The sequence below is a fragment of the Eleutherodactylus coqui genome, chromosome 8 (genome assembly GCF_035609145.1).
Source record: "Eleutherodactylus coqui strain aEleCoq1 chromosome 8, aEleCoq1.hap1, whole genome shotgun sequence".
NCBI lineage: Eukaryota > Metazoa > Chordata > Amphibia > Anura > Eleutherodactylidae > Eleutherodactylus > Eleutherodactylus coqui.
In genome coordinates, this window is record NC_089844.1 from 111,928,573 (window position 1) to 111,948,126 (window position 19,554).

The window sequence follows — 19,554 nt, forward strand, 5'->3', positions numbered from 1 at the left end:
AAATCAAAAAAATCAAAAATAACTTTTTACATATTTTATGTAAAGCAAAGGGCCATTCAGGTTTTATTTCAGGCCGTTCTTGAAAAGGTCACTGACAGAACGGACCAGACTCAGGATGTGACCTACCCTTCCACATGCAGCCAAATGTTATATTGGTCACACAACTCCTTCAGTCTTCCCAGTTTGTCAGTGTGCCCTGCACCGGGGGTTCCTGCAAAAGACAAAGATTTAAAAAGTGTGAATATTATATATTAAAGGGGTATTTACCTCTCAGGTAATCAGGACTTTGATAGGAAAACTCCTCTGTATGTGGTAGCCCAAAGTATGGAAACAGCCAAGCGGCCTGACTTGTCTCTGTAACTGAATAGGAGTTATGGGAACAGTATAGCACAGCAAGCTACACCACTTCCATAACTTAGAAGCCACGGAAACAGCATAGTTCACTGGGAGACGCTGTTCCTGGAACTCCCTTTTACCTCCAATGTAGTTATCGAAACAATGCAGTGCAGCCCGCTCAACTGTTTCCGTAAAACATCCACCATAGCCCACCACATATAGGCTGGGGAGGACAGAACGCAAGGTAGGTGTAGGTCCCAGAGGTGGATATGCCATAAAAGCCCGAGATGGGAGCAAACTTTTAAAGTGACACTGTTGTACTAAACAAACAAAGATGGCCGCACTTCTCCGATTACCTGCACACTGTGCGTTACTATGCATTGGTAGTCTAAGGGTCAGAAACGCTCTTTTCTCCTTAGGGAGAGCAACTATATACTATAAACTAAGTGAGGAGACTCAAATGGCCATGCACACTCCTCTGGGTAATATGCAAATAAGGGAGATGGAATAATAAGGCTTGTATAAAAAGTCCCACTTTGACTCGAAGGAATGCTGCCTTTCAATAGGTGGCGCTGTGGAGGATTTATTCCATCTCCCTTATTTGGTAGTCTAAGACATGCGTATTTACTACCTATTTAGGCAATCCCATAGACTTCAATGCTCAATTTCAGTCCGTAATCCAGAGCAAAACAAGACACGCTGCGATTTATTTCACACACATGAAAAACGCACATCTGAATACCAATGGCGTCTATGCTTCTAATATTACGCTCTTAATATGGACTGCAAATAAGCTTGTGTGATTGAGTCCTTTATCTAATGATGCATACTAATGCACAGTGTGTGTCCGGTGGTCCGAGAAGCGGTTTGGTGATCTTTGTTTGTCTGGGGATTGTCCAAGTTAAGGAAGGGTCCCTCAAGCATTAAAATAGTAAATCAGCGGTTATTGGCCTCCCACCACCTCCGATCTCCACTGTCTTTTTTTACATGCCGCAGTGACAGCCCATAAACCTACTGTAGCAGCCAATGAAAGCACCCAGCCATGATTGCCGAGCGCCGTCATTGGCTGCTGCAGCTTGTTTGTAGATGGGCTGGGGTTGACTGCAGCTTGTAAAGAGACCGGAGCTGGTGATAGGAAACGAGCGGGGTAGAGAAAATAATTGCTTATTCGTTATTTTAATGCATGGGGGAACCGATGGCTGGGTTTCCTTAACTCGGTCAACCCCTTTAAGCCCTTAATGACACGGCCTATTTTGGCGTTGAGGACCAAGCGATTTTTTGGTATTTTTCCATCTCCATTTTTCAAAAGCCATAACTTTTTAATTTTTCCGTGGACGCGGCCGTATAAGGGCTTGTTTTTTGCGTGGCGATCTGTAGTTTTTATCGGTGCCACTTTTGGCTATATAGACAATATCGTAACATTTTTTTTAATTTTATTTTTATGATAACAGGGAGAGAAAACGCATCAATTCTGCCATAGATTTTTTTTTTTTTTTTACAGCGTTAATCATGCAGCATAAATGACACACTAAATGTTTTCTGCGGGTCGGTATGGTAACAACGATACCAAAATTGTTATATTTTTTTTAGGTTTTTACACTTTTTTGCAATAAAACCCCCTTTTTTTGGAAATCTTTTTTTTTTCTCTAGAGCTGCATTCAAAGTCATGTAACTTTTTTATTTTTCTATGTATGGAGCTCTATAAGGGCTTATTTTTTGCAAGACGAGCTGTAGTTTTTATTGGTACCATTTTGGGAAATGTACGGCTTTTTTGATCACTTATTGCATTTTTTGTGAGGCAAAATGCAAAAAATTAGCATTTTGCCTCTGTTTTTTAGCGTTTTTTTTTACGCTTTTTGTCGTACAAAATGAAAAGCGTGTTCAACTTTTTGTACACGTCGTTACGGACGCGTCAATACCCAATATGTGGGGTTTTAGTTTTTTTTCCTTTTTTTATGCTAATATTAGAAAAAGCATAAAAAAGGTTTTTTTTTACATTTTTCTTTTTTTTTTTTATACTATTTGAGTCCCTCTGAGGGACTTACATCACTGTGCCTATGATCGCTGTCATAAGGCATGGCAGAGCTACTGCTCTGCCATGCCTTATCGCTTGTACAGCGATTATAGGCACAGGCAATACAGGACGCCAGTGTCTGGCGTCCTGTTGCCATGGTGACAGGCCGGGCTCTCGCGATAACATCGCGAGTTCCGGCCGGAGACACACAGGGATCACGATCCCTCTGTGAACTCTTTCCCTGCCGCGATCTACTTAGATCGCGGCAGGGAAGGGGTTAACAGCGGCGGGCGCATCTCCGATGTCCCCCCGCTGTTGGAGCGGGACGCCGGCTGTGACTGACAGCCGGCTCCCGCTGCGGGATAGCGCGGGATCTTATGTGATCCCGTGCTATCTCCAGGACGTACCGGTACGTCCTTTTGCGGGAAGTACCAGGCTCCCGGGACGTAACGGTACGTCCTGGAGCGGGAAGGGGTTAAAGAATACTAATATGTAACAATACACAATCCTAAACGGGAGACCAAGACCTCGTGTAGGTCAACATACCTGCATTGGCCACCAACAGGAGAGGTAACTTTCCAGACTGAATGTCATCTTTCAAAAGCCGATCCAACAATGCCACGTCCTAGAGTCATGGACAAAAACAATAATCAATGCCTACAAATAATACGCTTTTGCTTTGACATTTCAACTTTTCCTTTCTTTCTGCTTTTTCTCTCCAGCTGTTACCATCTGGTAGATGCACATACATATAATCCCAGTGTATACTTGTATATGGAGTTAGTGTGAGGATGAACTTTTTGTATTATTTCATGTCATTAGGTTTTGAGACCAGAGCTAATCCATGATGTAGCCAGCAGTAATCTGAGACTTCACATAGTCGAGCAGAACTGCTTTCTGCTCCTTCATCGCAGCAAAAGTCAAGCGGTAAGAGTAACATCCATCATATTCGGTCAGCCAGTCAGGATCTTGGGTTGGAAGCCTGTATGGTGGACCATAACCAGGACTGTAAGGTCACATCCTGACGGTCTACAAGTATATTCTGCTGTTCACATGGTGGCTCTTGTCAAAATCCATGACTATAGTATGCAGGAGTATGGGATTCACCCCATTTCTGTGCTAAAGAAGTCATTATTCACCCATCTCGCAGCTTTCCCAATATTAGAGACTTTCAAAAAGAAGAATGTTGTGAGGTTTTATAGATTAACCCTTTCCAATCCACTGTCTGACGTCTAAAGACATTATGATTTAAGGCTGTACACATCCGATGTTGGAAGATGTCCATCGGGGTTCTCTTACTGTATATTGCCAGCCTATCTGCTGTCGGAGCCTATCCAACGTGTCACCTCATGCAGTACTGGCTTTAACCAGCATATAGCGCCGTTGTATAACAGCAGAAAAAGAGTAAGCCCCCTAGGAAAACCGGGATACAAATTGGATTGGAAGGGGTTTAATAACCTAAGGGACAAAACAAATAATTTATTACAAAATTACCATCTGATGCTGGGATCCAAACATTGTATTACAAGGCACACGACACAAACATGACAGGGGAAGTCCAAGCTGCAAAGAAGAAAAAATGAAATTAAGTACTAACTAATCAATAGTTTGTGTGTTGCCCATAGAATTACATCTACGTCAGCAATATAAAATGCTTTAGTATCCGGTAGTCACAGAAGCCCTTCATATTGATCAAAGATCCTTTGTTTCTCTACTGACAAAGGTCTCTGAAAATGTTGAGTTTCTGATTTTTCTACTACATAGTAGTAAGTTAGTAAAGTTGCTCTAAAGTTGAATTTAAACACAAAGAGTATCGATCAAAAGATGGCTTTTGAGCAATCATTTTGCATAAAACTACTACTTGGTACTAATGCCTATTAGTACCAATTAGCAGCGTGTGAGCCGCCGGGAGATGTAGTCAGGGAACAGACCCGCTGTTCCTTGATTACATTCCCTTTGTTCTGCCATGTGGCTGACAGCTGAGATAATGTAATCAGCTGTAATCAGCGCTCCCCGGGCAGAACACAGCAACACAGCATGCGGTCCTGCTTATCAGCTGTTCTGCCTAAGGATGGATTTCATGCCAAACTGAAAGCCATGGTTTGGCAGAAAAGTGAAAGACAGGCACATGTACACTCAACGATTATAGCTCAAAAGACGGCTTTTGAGTAATAATCATTGTGTCTAAATAGGCCTTAACTTAACTTAATTAGGACTTGCTTTTCCCCTTAAAATAACAAAGCAGTCTCTGTAGAGACTCTAATACTGGATGCTGGGAGAGAGCAGATGAAAGAACGGTGAATGCATCTATATATGGGCACTTCCTATAGGCAAGCCATATCTACAGACATATCCTCCTACCTGGTTACAGAGATACTGGCCGAGTCCCGGTCTTGAAGCAGCACTCATATAGATAACAGGCTGTTTGTTATAGAGGACATTGAATCCCTCTGTAGTGTAGTCTTCATAGCGCGAGTGGATGACGAGTCTACACACTTTAAGCAGACCCTCGCGATCATCCTCATGATAATAGGCGGAGCCATTTTCATACCTGCAAACAGAATATAAAACAGATGACTGATCCAATATGAATTATCTACATTAATGGGTTTTCTGGGACATAAAAAAAGTTATACAGCCTTAAAATAAGAGAACACTCACCGATCTCAGCAGCTCCACGTCCAAAGCTGCAGCCGCAATGGTTGTCACACAGAACCAGGAAGAAGCGATAGGTGGTCACAAGCCGTTCATTGTGCACATGACTGCTCAGACTTAAGCGGTGAACCTTCTATGGCCACTGAAGCCTTTGAGTGGCTGAGCAGTCACGTCACGTGACCACCTGCAGGTTTGCCCAAGTTCCATGTGGCGGGCACTGGGGGCGTTGGGATAAAAGAGGATTCAATTTTCTTTATTTTAAGGCCATAAAACCTATTTGTTACGTCCCGGAAACACCTATTTAGATTACCTACACACAGACGAGAACAATATCGGCTGTGATATTGGTCCCGATATCGCGCTTGTGAACGTGAGATTTGCCCGTGGATGTGAGCAGTTTTTCAGCCAAAAAACACCTTGCATCACATCTGTGACGCTCCGATCTTCTAGCAAGAGTTTCACATACGATAGAGGATCGGAAGCATTTCACATTGATTTCAATGGGAAACCTTACATCGCACGGAAGGCAAGAGCCATGCGAGGCATTAAAAGGTCCGACTGAAATCAAAGGGTGGAAGTTAGAGCATGGCACAATACATTGCTCGTGTATATGACTCCATTCAAAAGAATGGGGTTCATATTCACACGAGATTTGTGCGTCTCACAAAGCACAAACCTCGCACGATTTTCTCGGCCGTTTGAAACCGGCCTCACCTGGAGGTGATTAATCTGATCTGATTAATTTTATATACTTTATGTAATGTGCAAAAACAAGTTAGGAATGTGCTCTCAGATCTGCTCTTTCTTTTGGATGGCCAAAACAGATCAATTAGAGCTCCCCAAGGCAGATAGAAAAGGGTTCACAAATTAAGGCTACATGGCGACTGTTACGAAGCCTACGAGTTTGTCCATTAAATATGCTGAAGTGAGGCGCCTTCTGTTAGAAAAAACAGCCAATTCACAAGTTATCAGATCAGCTGCCATACTCACTTAAATGATACTATAGTGGTGCAGCAAGGTAACAGCTTTGTAAATGCAGGGCATCAATTACAAATCACTGCTATTTAACCCTTATGTAGACAATGCCTAAATATTAGACATCCACATTAAATACATTTTGGCCGGGCGCTCGATCAACCAAGAGCTCTCTCTCCTGATCCATCCGTACACACTTTGTATGTCCAAGCCTGCAATAGGGGAGGCAAGAAATCTTTGCTGTGTACATGTATGTCATTGGTCATTGAAGGGGCCGTCCAGCTATAAACTACTGATGGCCTATCATCAGGATAGGCCATCAATAGTAGACCAGAAAACCCATCGTTCAGCTTATTCACTTAAATGAAAACTTAGCATGTAATACCAAGCCTGGCCACTGCAGTGAGAACAGATCTATCTGCTTCCTGCACAACTCCGTTCAGTGCATGAACACATCGGCCTGAACAGCTTATCAGCAGGGCCTTATACACTGGACCCCCGCTGACCTACTATTGATGCCTATATGTTGACAATAGGCCAACAATAGTTTACAATTAGACAAGCCCTTTAAAGGGAATCTGTCACCTCCCAAACTAAGTTTTGGTGTTAGGGGAGTTGACGGGGACCCGGGAGATGTATTTTCCATACTCACCCACTCGGTCAACCATTGAAGTTCGCGCTTGGCACAAGACTACTATGGGAGAGCATGTACACAGCAAGCTGAAGAGTCACATTTTTGTGTCATGTGCCAACAAGTGACAGCGCCAAATCGGGAAAGTAGGGGACTTAAAAAAAAAAAAAAAGATACAGCCCCAGCTTTCCATCACCTCGCTTAACAGCACCATAACTTACTTTTTGGCGTATTGGGAGAGGACAGGTTCCCTTTAAAGGATTAAAGTCAATACTATCCTTCAAGATTCCCAGATACCTGAAAACAAATCCAGCAGCCCCTATGACTCCATTATAAATAAGAGCCATGGAAGAAATGTGCACAGAGCTCTATATCAGCCTGGCTCAGGAATAGCGCAACCGTGCGTCACGCTGATAGTGTGGTGTGATAAATCAAGGTATTAATTAGTCATAAAACGACCTAAGCAGTAAGAGTACCTGAATAGCCTACAGAGCCACAGAGTAGTGTCCGAAAGAATTCTTGTGGTCAGCTTTCTGAGCCGGTCTTTGTCCAGCACGGAGATATACGCGGCCAGGCTGTGTCCCAGCAGCGCCATGTGGCCTTGTTCCCCAACATTCTGAATTCTTCTAAAATATATAACCAGAAGCAGAGATATTATTTTAGGAGCTTTTCAAATACATCAAACTGAGGCATAAAGTTAGCGAAGCAAACTAGTCAAAAGCCCCCACGGGTGAGCGACAATTTCATCCCCGGCGGATGCAGTAACAATACAGCCGATAAGAGCATAAGTCGGTGAGTCACTGACTCTGCCCTAATGACTGACACGTCTGAGCTCCGGCAAATAGATCATTACTACTTGACCTATTACAGGCCAGCCGGGACTGGAGTGGTGTGTAAGCTCTGTAAATCTGACACATAAATCTAATAATGGATGGGATTACAGAGCACTTTCATGCCATCTGACGGATAACAGGAAGAACCGGACGTGCGCTCTCCTAAGCCGGCGCTCATTCATCTTATTGGGAGGAATATTAATTCCGTGTGATTTCTCTGCAGACATCAGGTCCGCATTACATAACCAAGAGAGAAGTCAGCGCCACGATAAACAGAATGGGGTGCTGCTATTGTGGCAATATAGAACAGGAAGAAAAGGGAAAAAGTGACAACACGTAAAAAGCACAGACCCAAAAAGGAAAAAAAAATATTATGAACTTTATTGATAAACGAATTGAAAAACAAGCATAAAAATGTTTAAAAACAAAAAATAATATGGGGCAGAATAGTCTGTGCAACCAACAAGCAATTGTGGATCAACATATAGCCCATACAATATATAAAAAGTATCTGTAATGTAAGCTGAGAAAAAAAATAACAAAGATGAAATTTCACCAACAAAGAATTGGTATCAACATATATCCCATAAAGAATACAAAAAATATATAGATTAGAAGATGAAGTGCAAACAAATATGTAAATAACAAAAAGACAATTCAGTGACACAACATGACAAGCTTGATAAGGGCTGCCAGGGAGAAAAAAGAAATATAGCCCAAATAAGCAAACAAAAGGGCGTTTTTAAAAAGTTTCATTACTTATTAAAAAAATAAAAAGGTCCTAAAAAGTTTTTTTTTTAAATACTTAGATTAAAAAAAACATTTGGTATCGCCACATCCATAAAAGTCTGATCTATTAACCCCTTGAGTGGCAGGTTTCCTACCACCCTGTTGTGCCCACCAGGGCAGGTTTTTTAAAATGGTCTAATCATTGAATTTCAACTAGTTTTGCAGTTGCGTCTCAAGAGCCATAACTTTTTCATTTTTCCATTGACATGGCCATATAAGGGCTTGTTTTTTGCGGGACAAGTTGTGATTTTTTAAACAGGGGGGAGGGAAAAAAGAAATGGGGAAAAAAGAACAAAAGGGGCCATGTCATTAAGGGGTTAAATAATGTATTAACTTCCTTCTCTGGGTCATTATGACGCACATGGATACCACATGTGTGATTGTATTTTTGATTTTTTACAAAGTAAAGGGAGACAAGTGTTTTTTTTATTTTTTTAATAATTTTTTTCCTTTTTTTTTTTTAAATTTTTTAAAATTTTTTTATTTTTTTTTGTCCCTTTAGGGGACTTCCACAGGGACTCATCAGGACCCCTGATCACATTCCAGGGGTCTGATGGTGACAGCCCTTTACATGCTGCAGTGACAGCCCTTTACATGCTGCAGTCACATAGACTGCAGCATGTAAAGGGTTAACCCAGCAGAGATCGGAGGTTTTCTCTGATCTCTGCTGTAAGAGCTGGTACCTAGCTGTCCTCTGACAGCTAACAACCAGCTCTCCCTGCCACAGAGACCATCAGCTTGCTTCTGACAAGCCGATGGTCTCTATGGCAACCTGTAAACAAAGCAGGACATTGCCGACATGTCGGCAATATCTTCTGCTGGTTTTTCAAAGTCCTGCACTGCTCTGTGTGGGTCTGTGCAGGCAGAGCACAGTGTCACAGCTTGTGGCATTGTGCTCTGCAGCTCCCATAGTGATACATAGCCCGGAAATCTTCCGGGCTATGTCACTATGAGCAGTGGAGCTCGTCACGGAACTTTTCCGGGCGTGCCACTCAAGGGGTTAAGGGAAGGCTTTATTGACTCCGTACAATGTAAATCGCCGGAAACAAAAAAAACAATGCCAGAATTGCGCTTTTTTTGTCACCCCGTGAAAAAAACATGTAATAAAAATTAAATTGTATTACTGAAAAATACAACTTGTCCTGCGAAAAACAAGCCCTCATACATCTATGTCAATGGGTAAATATTGAAAAGGAAAAAAAAGAAAGAAAAAAAAAGGGGTCATGATTTTTTTTAAAAGTGGGGAGTAAAAAATGAAGATGGGAGAAAAAAAAAATGTCTACATCCTTAGGGCGCATTCAGACAACCATATATTGGCTGGGTTTTCGCGCTCAGCCGACATACGGCATTCCTCTCTGCAACGGGAGGGGGCGGGGGTGGAGCCAAGTTCACGGGTGTAGCTCCCCCCCACTCCCCCAGTGCACTGCTCCCAGCTCTTCCAGCTTCCACCCCCTGCAGAGAGGGACGCCGCATATCGGCTGGGCGTGAGAACCCAGCTGATATAAGGTCGTCTGAATGCACCCTTAAGGGGTTAAATGTTTTTATGCTGGTTTTTCAGTGTGTTTTTTTCAGTTTGGGTATGTGCTTTTTACGTATGGTGTCCCTTTCCCCTGTTCTATATCTTGTCCGCATCAGTCTTGTTCTGAATGACACCGGAGGTGCGAAAATCTGCTGTTCTATCGTGGCATATGACCAGGAACAAATAAGTCATGTTGGCATTTGCTCAAAAGGAAACTTTGTGAGAGAAGAGCGAAGCAGCTGTAGATGAGAGGGCCGCACCTATATCCACACGTGCCAAGGGAAAACCAATGCAGCCATGGTATTAGATTGCCTACAGCAAGTGCCCACAAGACACTGACCAGATGGCACCCTATACCACACAACGCACAATTCACCCAACTATATGGACAAAAGAGAGGGATAGATGGGGCCCTCTGGCTCCGCTGTGGGCAGCCAATTGTGTGAATGGCCACACGTACGAATACATAAGTATTATCAGAAATCTATATCATACAGCACTGCACAGAAGGCTTGCTCACACTCGTGCTTTTTAAGTTACATCCTGCAGCAGATTCGAGGTGTGTATGGTGGGGGATTGCCAGTGGATCCTGCTCCATACAATGCGGGTGCCTGCTGTTTCTTACAGCCGACAGCCGCCTGCAACAGCTTATCAGAGCTGTTAACCCTTAATCCCCCAACCGATGTTCCAAGGTTCTATACAACACCCCGATATGAGATCGCGGGTTGCTGTGCGATTGTCATGGCAGCCAGGGGGCCTTCTGAAAGTAGCAGAATGCTTATCAAGCCATGCCCGTGGCTGTCAGATCGCAGATAATGTAATGCCTTTCTTTCAATTACATTATACTGCAGGAGTGATCAAAGCATTGCATGTTCATGTCCCCTATTGGGACTACAAAAAAAAAAAAAAGTAAGACCAAGTTTAATAAAGTTTTTCTAATTTAAATCCCCCCCCCCAAAAAAAAAGGTAATGAAAGTTTAAAAAAAAACAACAAAAAAAAACAAAACCTTTTGCCATATTTATAATAAAAGAATCAAAATAATAAAACACACACATATATGGTATCGCTGCATCCATAAAAGTCTGATCTATCAAGAGAACGCATTATTTGCCCTGCACTAATGAATGTCATCAGAAAAAAATAAAAGAATGCCAGAATTGCGCTTATTTTGGTCTCCAAGAAAAAAATGAAATAAAAAGTCATCAAAAAGTTGCACCAAAAAATGGTACCAACGGAAACTACAGGACGTCCCGCACAAAATCAGACCTCGCACAACTATGTTGACGGAGAAATAAAAATGTTATTGCGGTCAGAAAAGGGCGACAGAAAATAATTAAAAAAAATAAAATGGCTTGGAAAAAAATAAAAATAAATGTAGTACAGCAAAAAAAAAAAAAAAAAAAAAAAAACCTATATAAAATTTGGCATCGTAGTAATCGTACTGACCTGTATGATAATGTTATTAGGTCATTTCTGTTGCAGCATGTAAGCCATAAAAACAACACACACAAAGACAGCGAAATTTCGTTTGTTTTTTCATTTCATTCCACGTAGAATTTTAAAAAAAAAGTTTCAGTACATTACAGACTACCATTGAAAAATACAACTCGTTCCGCAAAAAACAAGCCCTCATACAGCGACGTCGATGGATGAATAAAGGAGTTACGATTTTTTTAAAAGGGTTAAAAGACATTTGTAAACAGAGGCAAATAGAAAAAAAATTTTTTAGTAGCTTTCCCTTTTTTTTTTTTAAACGGGCCTGTCTACCGAATCGGTTAAAAAATGGTTTCTTTTGTAATCTGTTTTGTTATCCATTCCATTAAAAATTAAAAAAAATTATATTTAAAAATGGAAGTCAAAATGCTATTCGTTACAGGGGTTGTCCAGCATTAGAATGGCATGGCTGCTTTTTTCTAAACACAGCGCCACCCTTGTCCATAGGGTTGTGTGCGGTATTGCATCTCGACTCCATTGTAATGAAAAGGGAACTGAGCTGCAATACCAGACAAAATCAGCGGAGGAAAGCAGCCATGTTTTCTAACTCTGGACACCCCTTTAACAATATATTCTTGCAAAAAGTATATAAAATTAGGTTTTTTATAACAAACTCCAGCTAAGTAAAAAAAAAAAAAAAAAAGAGACATTGTAGGGAAGGGACTGAAGGGACACAATGTCCATCTAGTTCAGCCTGTTTTCACCCCCCTTGTTGATCCAGAGAAAGGCAAAAAAAAGAGGCAGAAGCCAATTAAGCCCATTTGAGGGGAAATTTCTGACTCCGTAATGGCAGTTAGAATAATCCCTGGATCAACATTTGAGTTCCTACCCGACTCCAAGACCCGGATCAACAACCCCGCTGGTCACCTAATGTCTATAGCCTGTCTTAATCAGCATTCTGTCCAACATTCAGTTCTAATGATAGAACAAGCCCAATACTGTATTATAGACATGAAACCAGCGCTCTAGCCACAGAATTCTCAGTTACAACATAGTGATGCTTACCGAAAAGATTGTGACTCCTCATCGTCATCTTCATTCATAAGGGTCTGCACCAGCTGGAGGATGCTCACCATGTTTTGGCCACTGAAATGGGTTAAAAATAAAGAAATGTAGTCTACATGAGGTGACATCAGCGGGTGAATAGTAAGCTTTTAATATTCATTGCTGAACAATTTCTTTAAATGGTCATGAGTCGGTGGTGATGGGGTAATGTTTCTTCATCTGTAGGAAGTCTTATGTAGACCATGCAATGCTGCTTGGGAAAAAACTTTGCTAATCAGGGATGTAATAATTGCTCCACAGCACCACCTACTGGAAGGGGGCTTTTAAAGTCTGGATATTGACTTTAAAAGCCTTCCAATTGGTGGTCCATTTTTCAGATGCAGACCTTCATATTCTCTACAGAGAGCTATATAAAACTGCCTGCAGCCACCATTAGGGAGCGCTCAGGAGCAGGTTTTATCCTTAGGTTATATAAAGGTTGCAGAGTCCAATCTACATGTGGATTTTGCTGTGAATCTTACTGTATACACAGAAACGATGAAATAGTCGGGATATATTAAAAAGCTGCTGTATGCCCATTTTTTCATGTGGATTTTTTCAGTTTTTAAAATACCCTCCACATATATTGTAAGGTGAAACGCTGCAGCTCTGCGGTGCGGAATCCTCACAGTAAATCCTGAACTGCACTTTTCAAACAACTTGTGCCCATATGATAACCAGTGTAGTCTGCTGCCTGGTGGTAAGTGAAGTTCTGTCTATTAACAGAGACTGCATTATGGTAGAGCAGGAAGTTGGGGGCAAGGGTGGAGTTATTCTGCTTGTTAAAATCTATAGAAAGCAGAGAGGAGGGGGAGGGACAGACGCAGAGACTCACACAGACCTGCTGTAGGAGGTAATGGGGAGTTATTTACAGCATTTATTCACATCTACACTGCACAGCACTGCTGTTCACGGTCTTACTTGATGATGTTATGTCTGTGTGTGTTACAGATAGAGCAGAATCTGCAGATCTGTGTGTGCTGTATCTATACATATATAATCATGCACTGGGAACAGCAACAGGCTTCTCCCACCCATCAGTCCTGAGATACATGGGAATCAGATATACACCCATATATATGGAATACGTTAAGGTGTGGAGCTCCCCCGGTGGCAGCGGCTATAAAAGCCAGTACTTTTCACTTGCAAATGCATGTCTGTATAGGGGAGTTGGAGGTCTGTGTCAGAAGAATGGAGTTCAAATCACTATAATAGGTATTCTCAACATATCAGTTTGGACGTATTTTGGGTCTTAAGGGTAGCCATTCACTTGATGTGTAATACAATGAATGACAATAGATTGGATATGGTGTTACTGTGCCCAGTGGAGAGATGTCACTCTTGTGTGACTTCAAACCGACTACTATGGATCACAGACCCTATATCTAATCCCATTCATCAAACCAAATGACAAAGCCCCGTATATGTCCGGAGGTAGATTATTCCCAGCTTCTGATATCCAATATCTTGCACTTTCTGTAGACATTACACAAGGACACGTCTCCTAGGGAAAGCCATTCACTTCTCATCTTGACTTATAATACCTCAAACAATAGGAAACCATTGATCCCTTTCAAATGACCCGACTTTTGTTGGCTCGAGGGCTTTGATGCCAGAACACAATCAGATAGTAGCAGTGGTAACTGTATTATCACATTTCTTTAACCCTTACTACTCCTCGGGGCCATCTTCTCATAGGAGGGTACAATGTAGCACTTGTGTTTCCAATGTATCTAATCCCCCAGGGCACAATTAGGAGAACTTCTGTGACTTGGACTACTTTCACATTGTACTTCATATCTCTGTGGAGTTTTCTACATAGAAGACGAAAACCAGAGACGCTGGAAGTAAAAAGTAATCTAAATGGTAGGAACTGGCCAAAGAAAATTACTTTAGTATTCTTTAATAAGTATTATTTATAGTACAACATTTTTAATAATTAACCCCTTCCTGACGTGTGCTATACAGGTAAGGTGCACGTTGGCCGTCACAATTGTGCCTACTATCACACTGCGAGCATGGACTAGCGGTGCCACTAACCGATCTGACTTAGGACCACTCCTGAGGACAGCACCTAGGAGTTCCCCGATTATCAATCCCTCCAAGACAGATCTAGACACAGTTGCAGGGGTTCCCGGAGGGACAGGAAGAGTCATAGTCGAAATAACAGGCCATGGTCAGGTCAGGAGAAGTCCTTGCATAAAAGGATGGACAGACAGGTGGTGAGGGCAGGCAGCAGTCACGCGAAAAATGGTCAAATAACTAGCCGAAGTAAGGACAGGAGAAGACGGGAAAGCTGGTTGAACAGGCATGGGTCAAAACCAGGGATCAACAGCATCTTTGCAGGAACAAACAGAACCTACTGCTCAGAAACCCTCCAGCCGGAGAAGAGGTCTTAAATAACCAGTGGGGATGATGACCAGATTGATTGGGGATGGAAAAGCTGCGTATATGTGCTGGCCCTTTAAAAGATGTGTAGGGCAAGTGTGAACCCTATGGGTGGCACTGACAACAGCAAAGACAGTGCAGTGCCTGTTGCACAGAAGATGAAGGGGGGCACTGTTGGCCATGACCAGCAGATGCAGGAGGTGGGGAAAGTTGCCAGTGGGCAAAAACAAGATTTGGTAAGAACTTACCGTAAAATCTCTTTCTCGTCTTGTTCATTGGGGGACACAGCTCTGACCTTGGGTATAGCTTCTGCCACTAGGAGGCGACACTAAGCACAAAATTGTTAACTCCTCCCACTAGCTATACCCCTCCTGCAAGCAGCATGCTAGCTCAGTTTTTAGCTTAGTGTCTAGGAGGCAGGACTGTCTCTCCCGCTGAGACTATTTTTTTTATTTTTATCATTTTTTTCTCCGAAAGGCCAGGGCATAACGGGGAGGCAGGACTCTCCCCGTTAACCCACCGAGGGCGGCGAACAGAGGTGATATGTAGCCCTCTGTTGTCTGCCGGGCCCCCTCAGAGGAAAAGGAGGCACACTTGGCCACCAAACTGAGTGTGACCCGCCAGCCATAGAGCCCCCCTTATTTATGGTCTGGCAGGCGATGATGGGGAGAAGCTCTGCTGGAGCCCGGGAGCCACCCTACCTCAGTCAAGAGGTAAGTATGTGGGTTTGTTTTGTTATTGCCACCCAATGTGCGTTGCGCTGCTTGCTATGCCGCCTGCTGCGCTACTCGTTTCCCGTTGCGCTGCTTGTCAGCTGCGCTGCTAGTTATGCCGCCTGCTGCGCTATTACAGGGCGGCTGCGGCTTATGCACCCGCAGCACCGATGTTTATGCTGCGCCCGCGGCTGTCTTGGTGGGCGCCCGCGGCTGTCTTGGTGGGCGCCCGCGGCTTATGTGCCGCGGCGCTATGGTGGGCGGCCCTTTTAAATTTGGCACAGTTGTGACCGCGACTGATGTGCTGTCGGCGGCCGCCCGCTTCCAGGGCGGCTGCGGCTAAGGCGCTACCGGCCGGACTCGGCCGTGGCCATTTTGCTGAGGCCGTCCGCGGGTGCTGTGTTGGGCGGCCGCGGCTGATGTGCCACTGGGCCGCCTGTACTGTCTGCTGTGCTGCCGGCCGCCCGCGTCTACTTGTTGGGCGGCCGCAGCTGATGTGCCACTGGCCGCCCGCGCCTGTTGATGACGGCTGCGGCTTGCGCTGCCGGCCGCCCGCGGCTGAGGTTGCCGCGGTCCCGGCGCGTGCCTGCTGCTTGTTTCGTGCAGGGGCTCCTCGCACCGTCGGCCGGGCATGCAGACGCCAGCGGGCGTTTGACTTTCCCCGCCAAGCGGGCGTTTGACTTTCCCCGCCAAGCGGGCGTTTGACTTTCCCCGCCAAGCGGGCGTTTGACTTTCCCCGCCAAGCGGGCGTTTGACTTTCCCCGCCAAGCGGGCGTTTGACTTTTTTTCCCCGCCAAGCGGGCGTTTGACTTTTTTTCCCCGCCAAGCGGGCGCATGTATTTTACCCGCCTAGCGGGCGCATGTATTTTACCCGCCTAGCGGGCGTTGGAATTTTCCTGCCGAGCGGGCGACTACCCTGTGGCGCCCCGCGTCCCTCTTTCCGTAGCGCCGCACAGCCGGTTTGCCGGCCCCACTCCACGTGTCGGCGCAGGGACATTTTAAAATCACCTCCAAGCCGCCACGCTCTCGGCGCCACGTGCAGCAGAACAGGCCACGCGATTTTTAGAGGTTGTGCACCAGCATCGCCCCCTACAGCAGCGTTGGTCACGTTTCCTGCGTGCGTTGCCGCCGGTCAGGACGGGTGGTAGATAACCGTGTCGCACGGCCACCATTGCCTTGCTGCTGAACAGATTGCGTAGCTCGCGACGTTCGGGCGTTCGATTGCCATAGGCTGGCGTATAATGCTACTGTGCGACCCGCTTTGCCCGCAGGCAGCAGCTGACCACACCTTACGCAATCCTCTCAGTGAAACTGAGGTCGCTGGGACCCTTTCCGTACTACACACAGACTATCGGTGGCTCCCTGGTCGCTGATAGCGCCCCTATTACCCCTTCCATAACAGAAGGAGTACCACACAGCTACCCATATCCCATATCTGCTCCGAACCGGGTTGAGCGTTGCCTGACGGAAGCTCCCCCATTGCCCCCCTGCAGTTCCCTGCAGCCAGCAGTACCGCGGTGTCTAAGTCCAGGATGACAGGCAGACAGGGCGGCCAGAGCCACATGCCAGATGCGCTCTCGCTACAGCTCTATATATACTGACAACAGTGTGCAAACTCTTGTCAGCATTACTCTGGGCTCGCTGACTGGATTCATCCTTCCCCATGTCGGCTCCGCACCGGGTTGAGCCTTACATGTCGGCAGCTCCCCTGTGGTTCCCTCCACGGTCACATGTACCATAGTGTCCGCGTCCAGGAGGACATGCTGGCGGGGCGCCCAGAGCCACATACCAAGTGCGCCCGCGCTGTAGTTCGAGATTAAGCAGAGAGAATCTCGTCTTACAGATAACAGTATGCGATCTCTTGTCAGTAATCACACAGGGAGTCTCTGGACTCATTTTTCCTCACGTCTGTCCTGAATCCGGTTGAACTCCTCTACAGACAATCGCACCACAGTGTCCGTGTCCAGGAGGACACGATGACAGCGGCCGGCAAGGGTCACATACTGTGTGCACGCTCGTTAAGGAACGAGACTGCATCCAGCTGAAGAATATCTTGCCCTACGTACAACAGGGTTCAAGGTGCTTGTCGGCAGCACCCCAGGCGGCTGAGACCGGTGGTACTTCCATGCCCGAAGCAGCGCATACACTGGTTTGAGCAGGAGTCAGCTTCGTCCCCTCAGTAGTTTCCTGCACCCTGAGTCGCAGTTCGGGACCAAGCCGCATATGAAGTGCGCGCTCTGCTGCCGTACTGGTCTACAAGCGGATTATCAGCGGTACCCCAGCCTTGATGTTAGGCCTGACCGGGTTGCCCTGGCTTTACAGCTAGCCCCCCGCTTTTTCCTGCAGGCAACCAGACCACTAGGTCCGATGCCAGGATAGCAAGCAGACAGGGCCCGGCTAGTACCACATCGGTATGGGGTCTCGCTATTGTACGAGAGTTGCATTCCCCCAAAAATTAGTCACCTTATGGACAACATGTATTGGGCCTTGTGTGGAGCAAGCTGTTAAGGCAGCAGTATGCAGGCCAAAACCCTTAAGGAAGTCAAACAGCCGTTGGGCTTCTTTCGGTCTGGCTAAGTCCTTCTGAGGAATATACTATTCTCAGGAATTCTGTGAACACGTCGTATTCGCCTCCACCCCACAGAAGCTTACGCTCCAGACGTTTTTCATAACGGCTATCCTCCCTGAAGTGACCACCTGCAACTTCTTACAGGCAGCTTAGGGCGATCTACGATGACAGAAGAGCCGCATACTTTTTAGGCCCCCACCACAGACAGAAGTGACGCTGGGCGTCCCTCCCTTCGGCGTTTTGTAATGCCGAGTTCGTTTCTTTCAGGGGTTCTCTGAACTACAAGGCATGTGTACTCTCTAGGAATCATGGACTGCTAGTTCTACAGCCGTGTCAGTAGGACGTGGATAGCTCTCTGCAGGAGACAGCTCCTGCGGACCCTAGTGGGGTGCAGAACAGGCCACGTTTCTCCCATTCGGGATGGGGAGACTGGCCGTAGGAGTGCTCGGTATTCTAAACGGTCACTAGTGTCGGTTCAGGTGTAGAGCGCTGATCGTCAGCAAACTAGGCCCTCCTAGTCGCTTGCGAGACTGATTGTGTATAGGAAGGTAAAACGTCCAATGGGGTTAAGACTGACAGATCCAGCGACTCGCTGCGACTCTCCTGCATTGTTCTCCCTGCATTATGACTTGCAGGACAGCGTAAGACAGTCCATACTTGTACTGTCTGCAATTTTAGGGTTCCTCCATCCCTACTGTGGAGGTTTCCTCAAAGGGATCAGTGAGTCTCGGACCAGTGTACCCTTGCTGCCTTGTGCGGTCAATTTTTCTGTACCCAGTGGAGTCACACGGTTACATTGCATCCCAGCACGGGGCCAGCCCTAGTTGATCACGAAATGAGCAGAAGTCCTCGCTAGCCCATGGGGCCATGCAGAGGCGGACGCCGTGGGCATTGTTGCAGAATCATGGAATTAAACTTTTTCCTCTCACGACCCTTTTTCAAGTTACAGCTAATCAGACAGCCGATGCCATGGACGGAGGCTGTCAGCATATACAGCATCAAGGTCATACGGCAGGCCTTCCAACCGTGGGCAACACAGGACTCCAGCATGAGACGGTTGCATATCTCAACAGGTCGTTTCTCCACTGGCGTCTGGAGTCGAATGTCCCTTCATCACGGAGGGACGGTGTAGGTGAGATTGAATACCGGGAGGTATACGGGACCTGACTTACAACTAAGTCACCTGGTAGAAGGTCCACAACCCTGATGTTTCGGTGCCTATGGCTCCACAGTTTCATCTTCGGATGCCTATTGGGTACGGATGGTACAGGAAACGGTCGTTATCTACCCGCTGTATGGCCTACCGCCGGTATCAGGATCCACTTCGGTGAGGTATCGGTGGGCACCTTCTCGGTAGTTCCAAGGAACGCTCCAGGGCAGGTTTCTCGGTTGACTACGCCAGAGTACCTCGTGCAGGTAGCATGCTTCAGTCACGCTGGCGCGCTGCCGGTAATTCCGGCAACTCCGACTGGATCCCTGCTTTTCCAGAGTGGACTCCTTACAATGACTCTGCCTTGCAGCAATTCAGGGTTACTATGCCAGCAAGGTCATATTCTCAGGCCGTATTATTTGGAAGCCGTGTGCCTCGTCGGA

The 19,554-nt window shown here is 45.7% G+C and overlaps 1 protein-coding gene across 1 annotated transcript in view; it reads right to left on the bottom strand.

Annotated features, from left to right (window-relative positions):
• PDXDC1 (pyridoxal dependent decarboxylase domain containing 1) overlaps positions 1-19,554 on the bottom strand; it is a 75,694-nt gene that overhangs the window by 24,209 nt on the left and 31,931 nt on the right. The window contains exons 4-9 of the mRNA XM_066576221.1: positions 12,253-12,333; positions 7,088-7,237; positions 4,712-4,901; positions 3,845-3,913; positions 2,897-2,975; positions 127-211 (exon numbers count right to left, since the gene is read on the bottom strand). Coding sequence (XP_066432318.1) covers positions 127-211; positions 2,897-2,975; positions 3,845-3,913; positions 4,712-4,901; positions 7,088-7,237; positions 12,253-12,333 — 654 coding nt within the window. The remainder of the gene's footprint in view (positions 1-126; positions 212-2,896; positions 2,976-3,844; positions 3,914-4,711; positions 4,902-7,087; positions 7,238-12,252; positions 12,334-19,554) is intronic.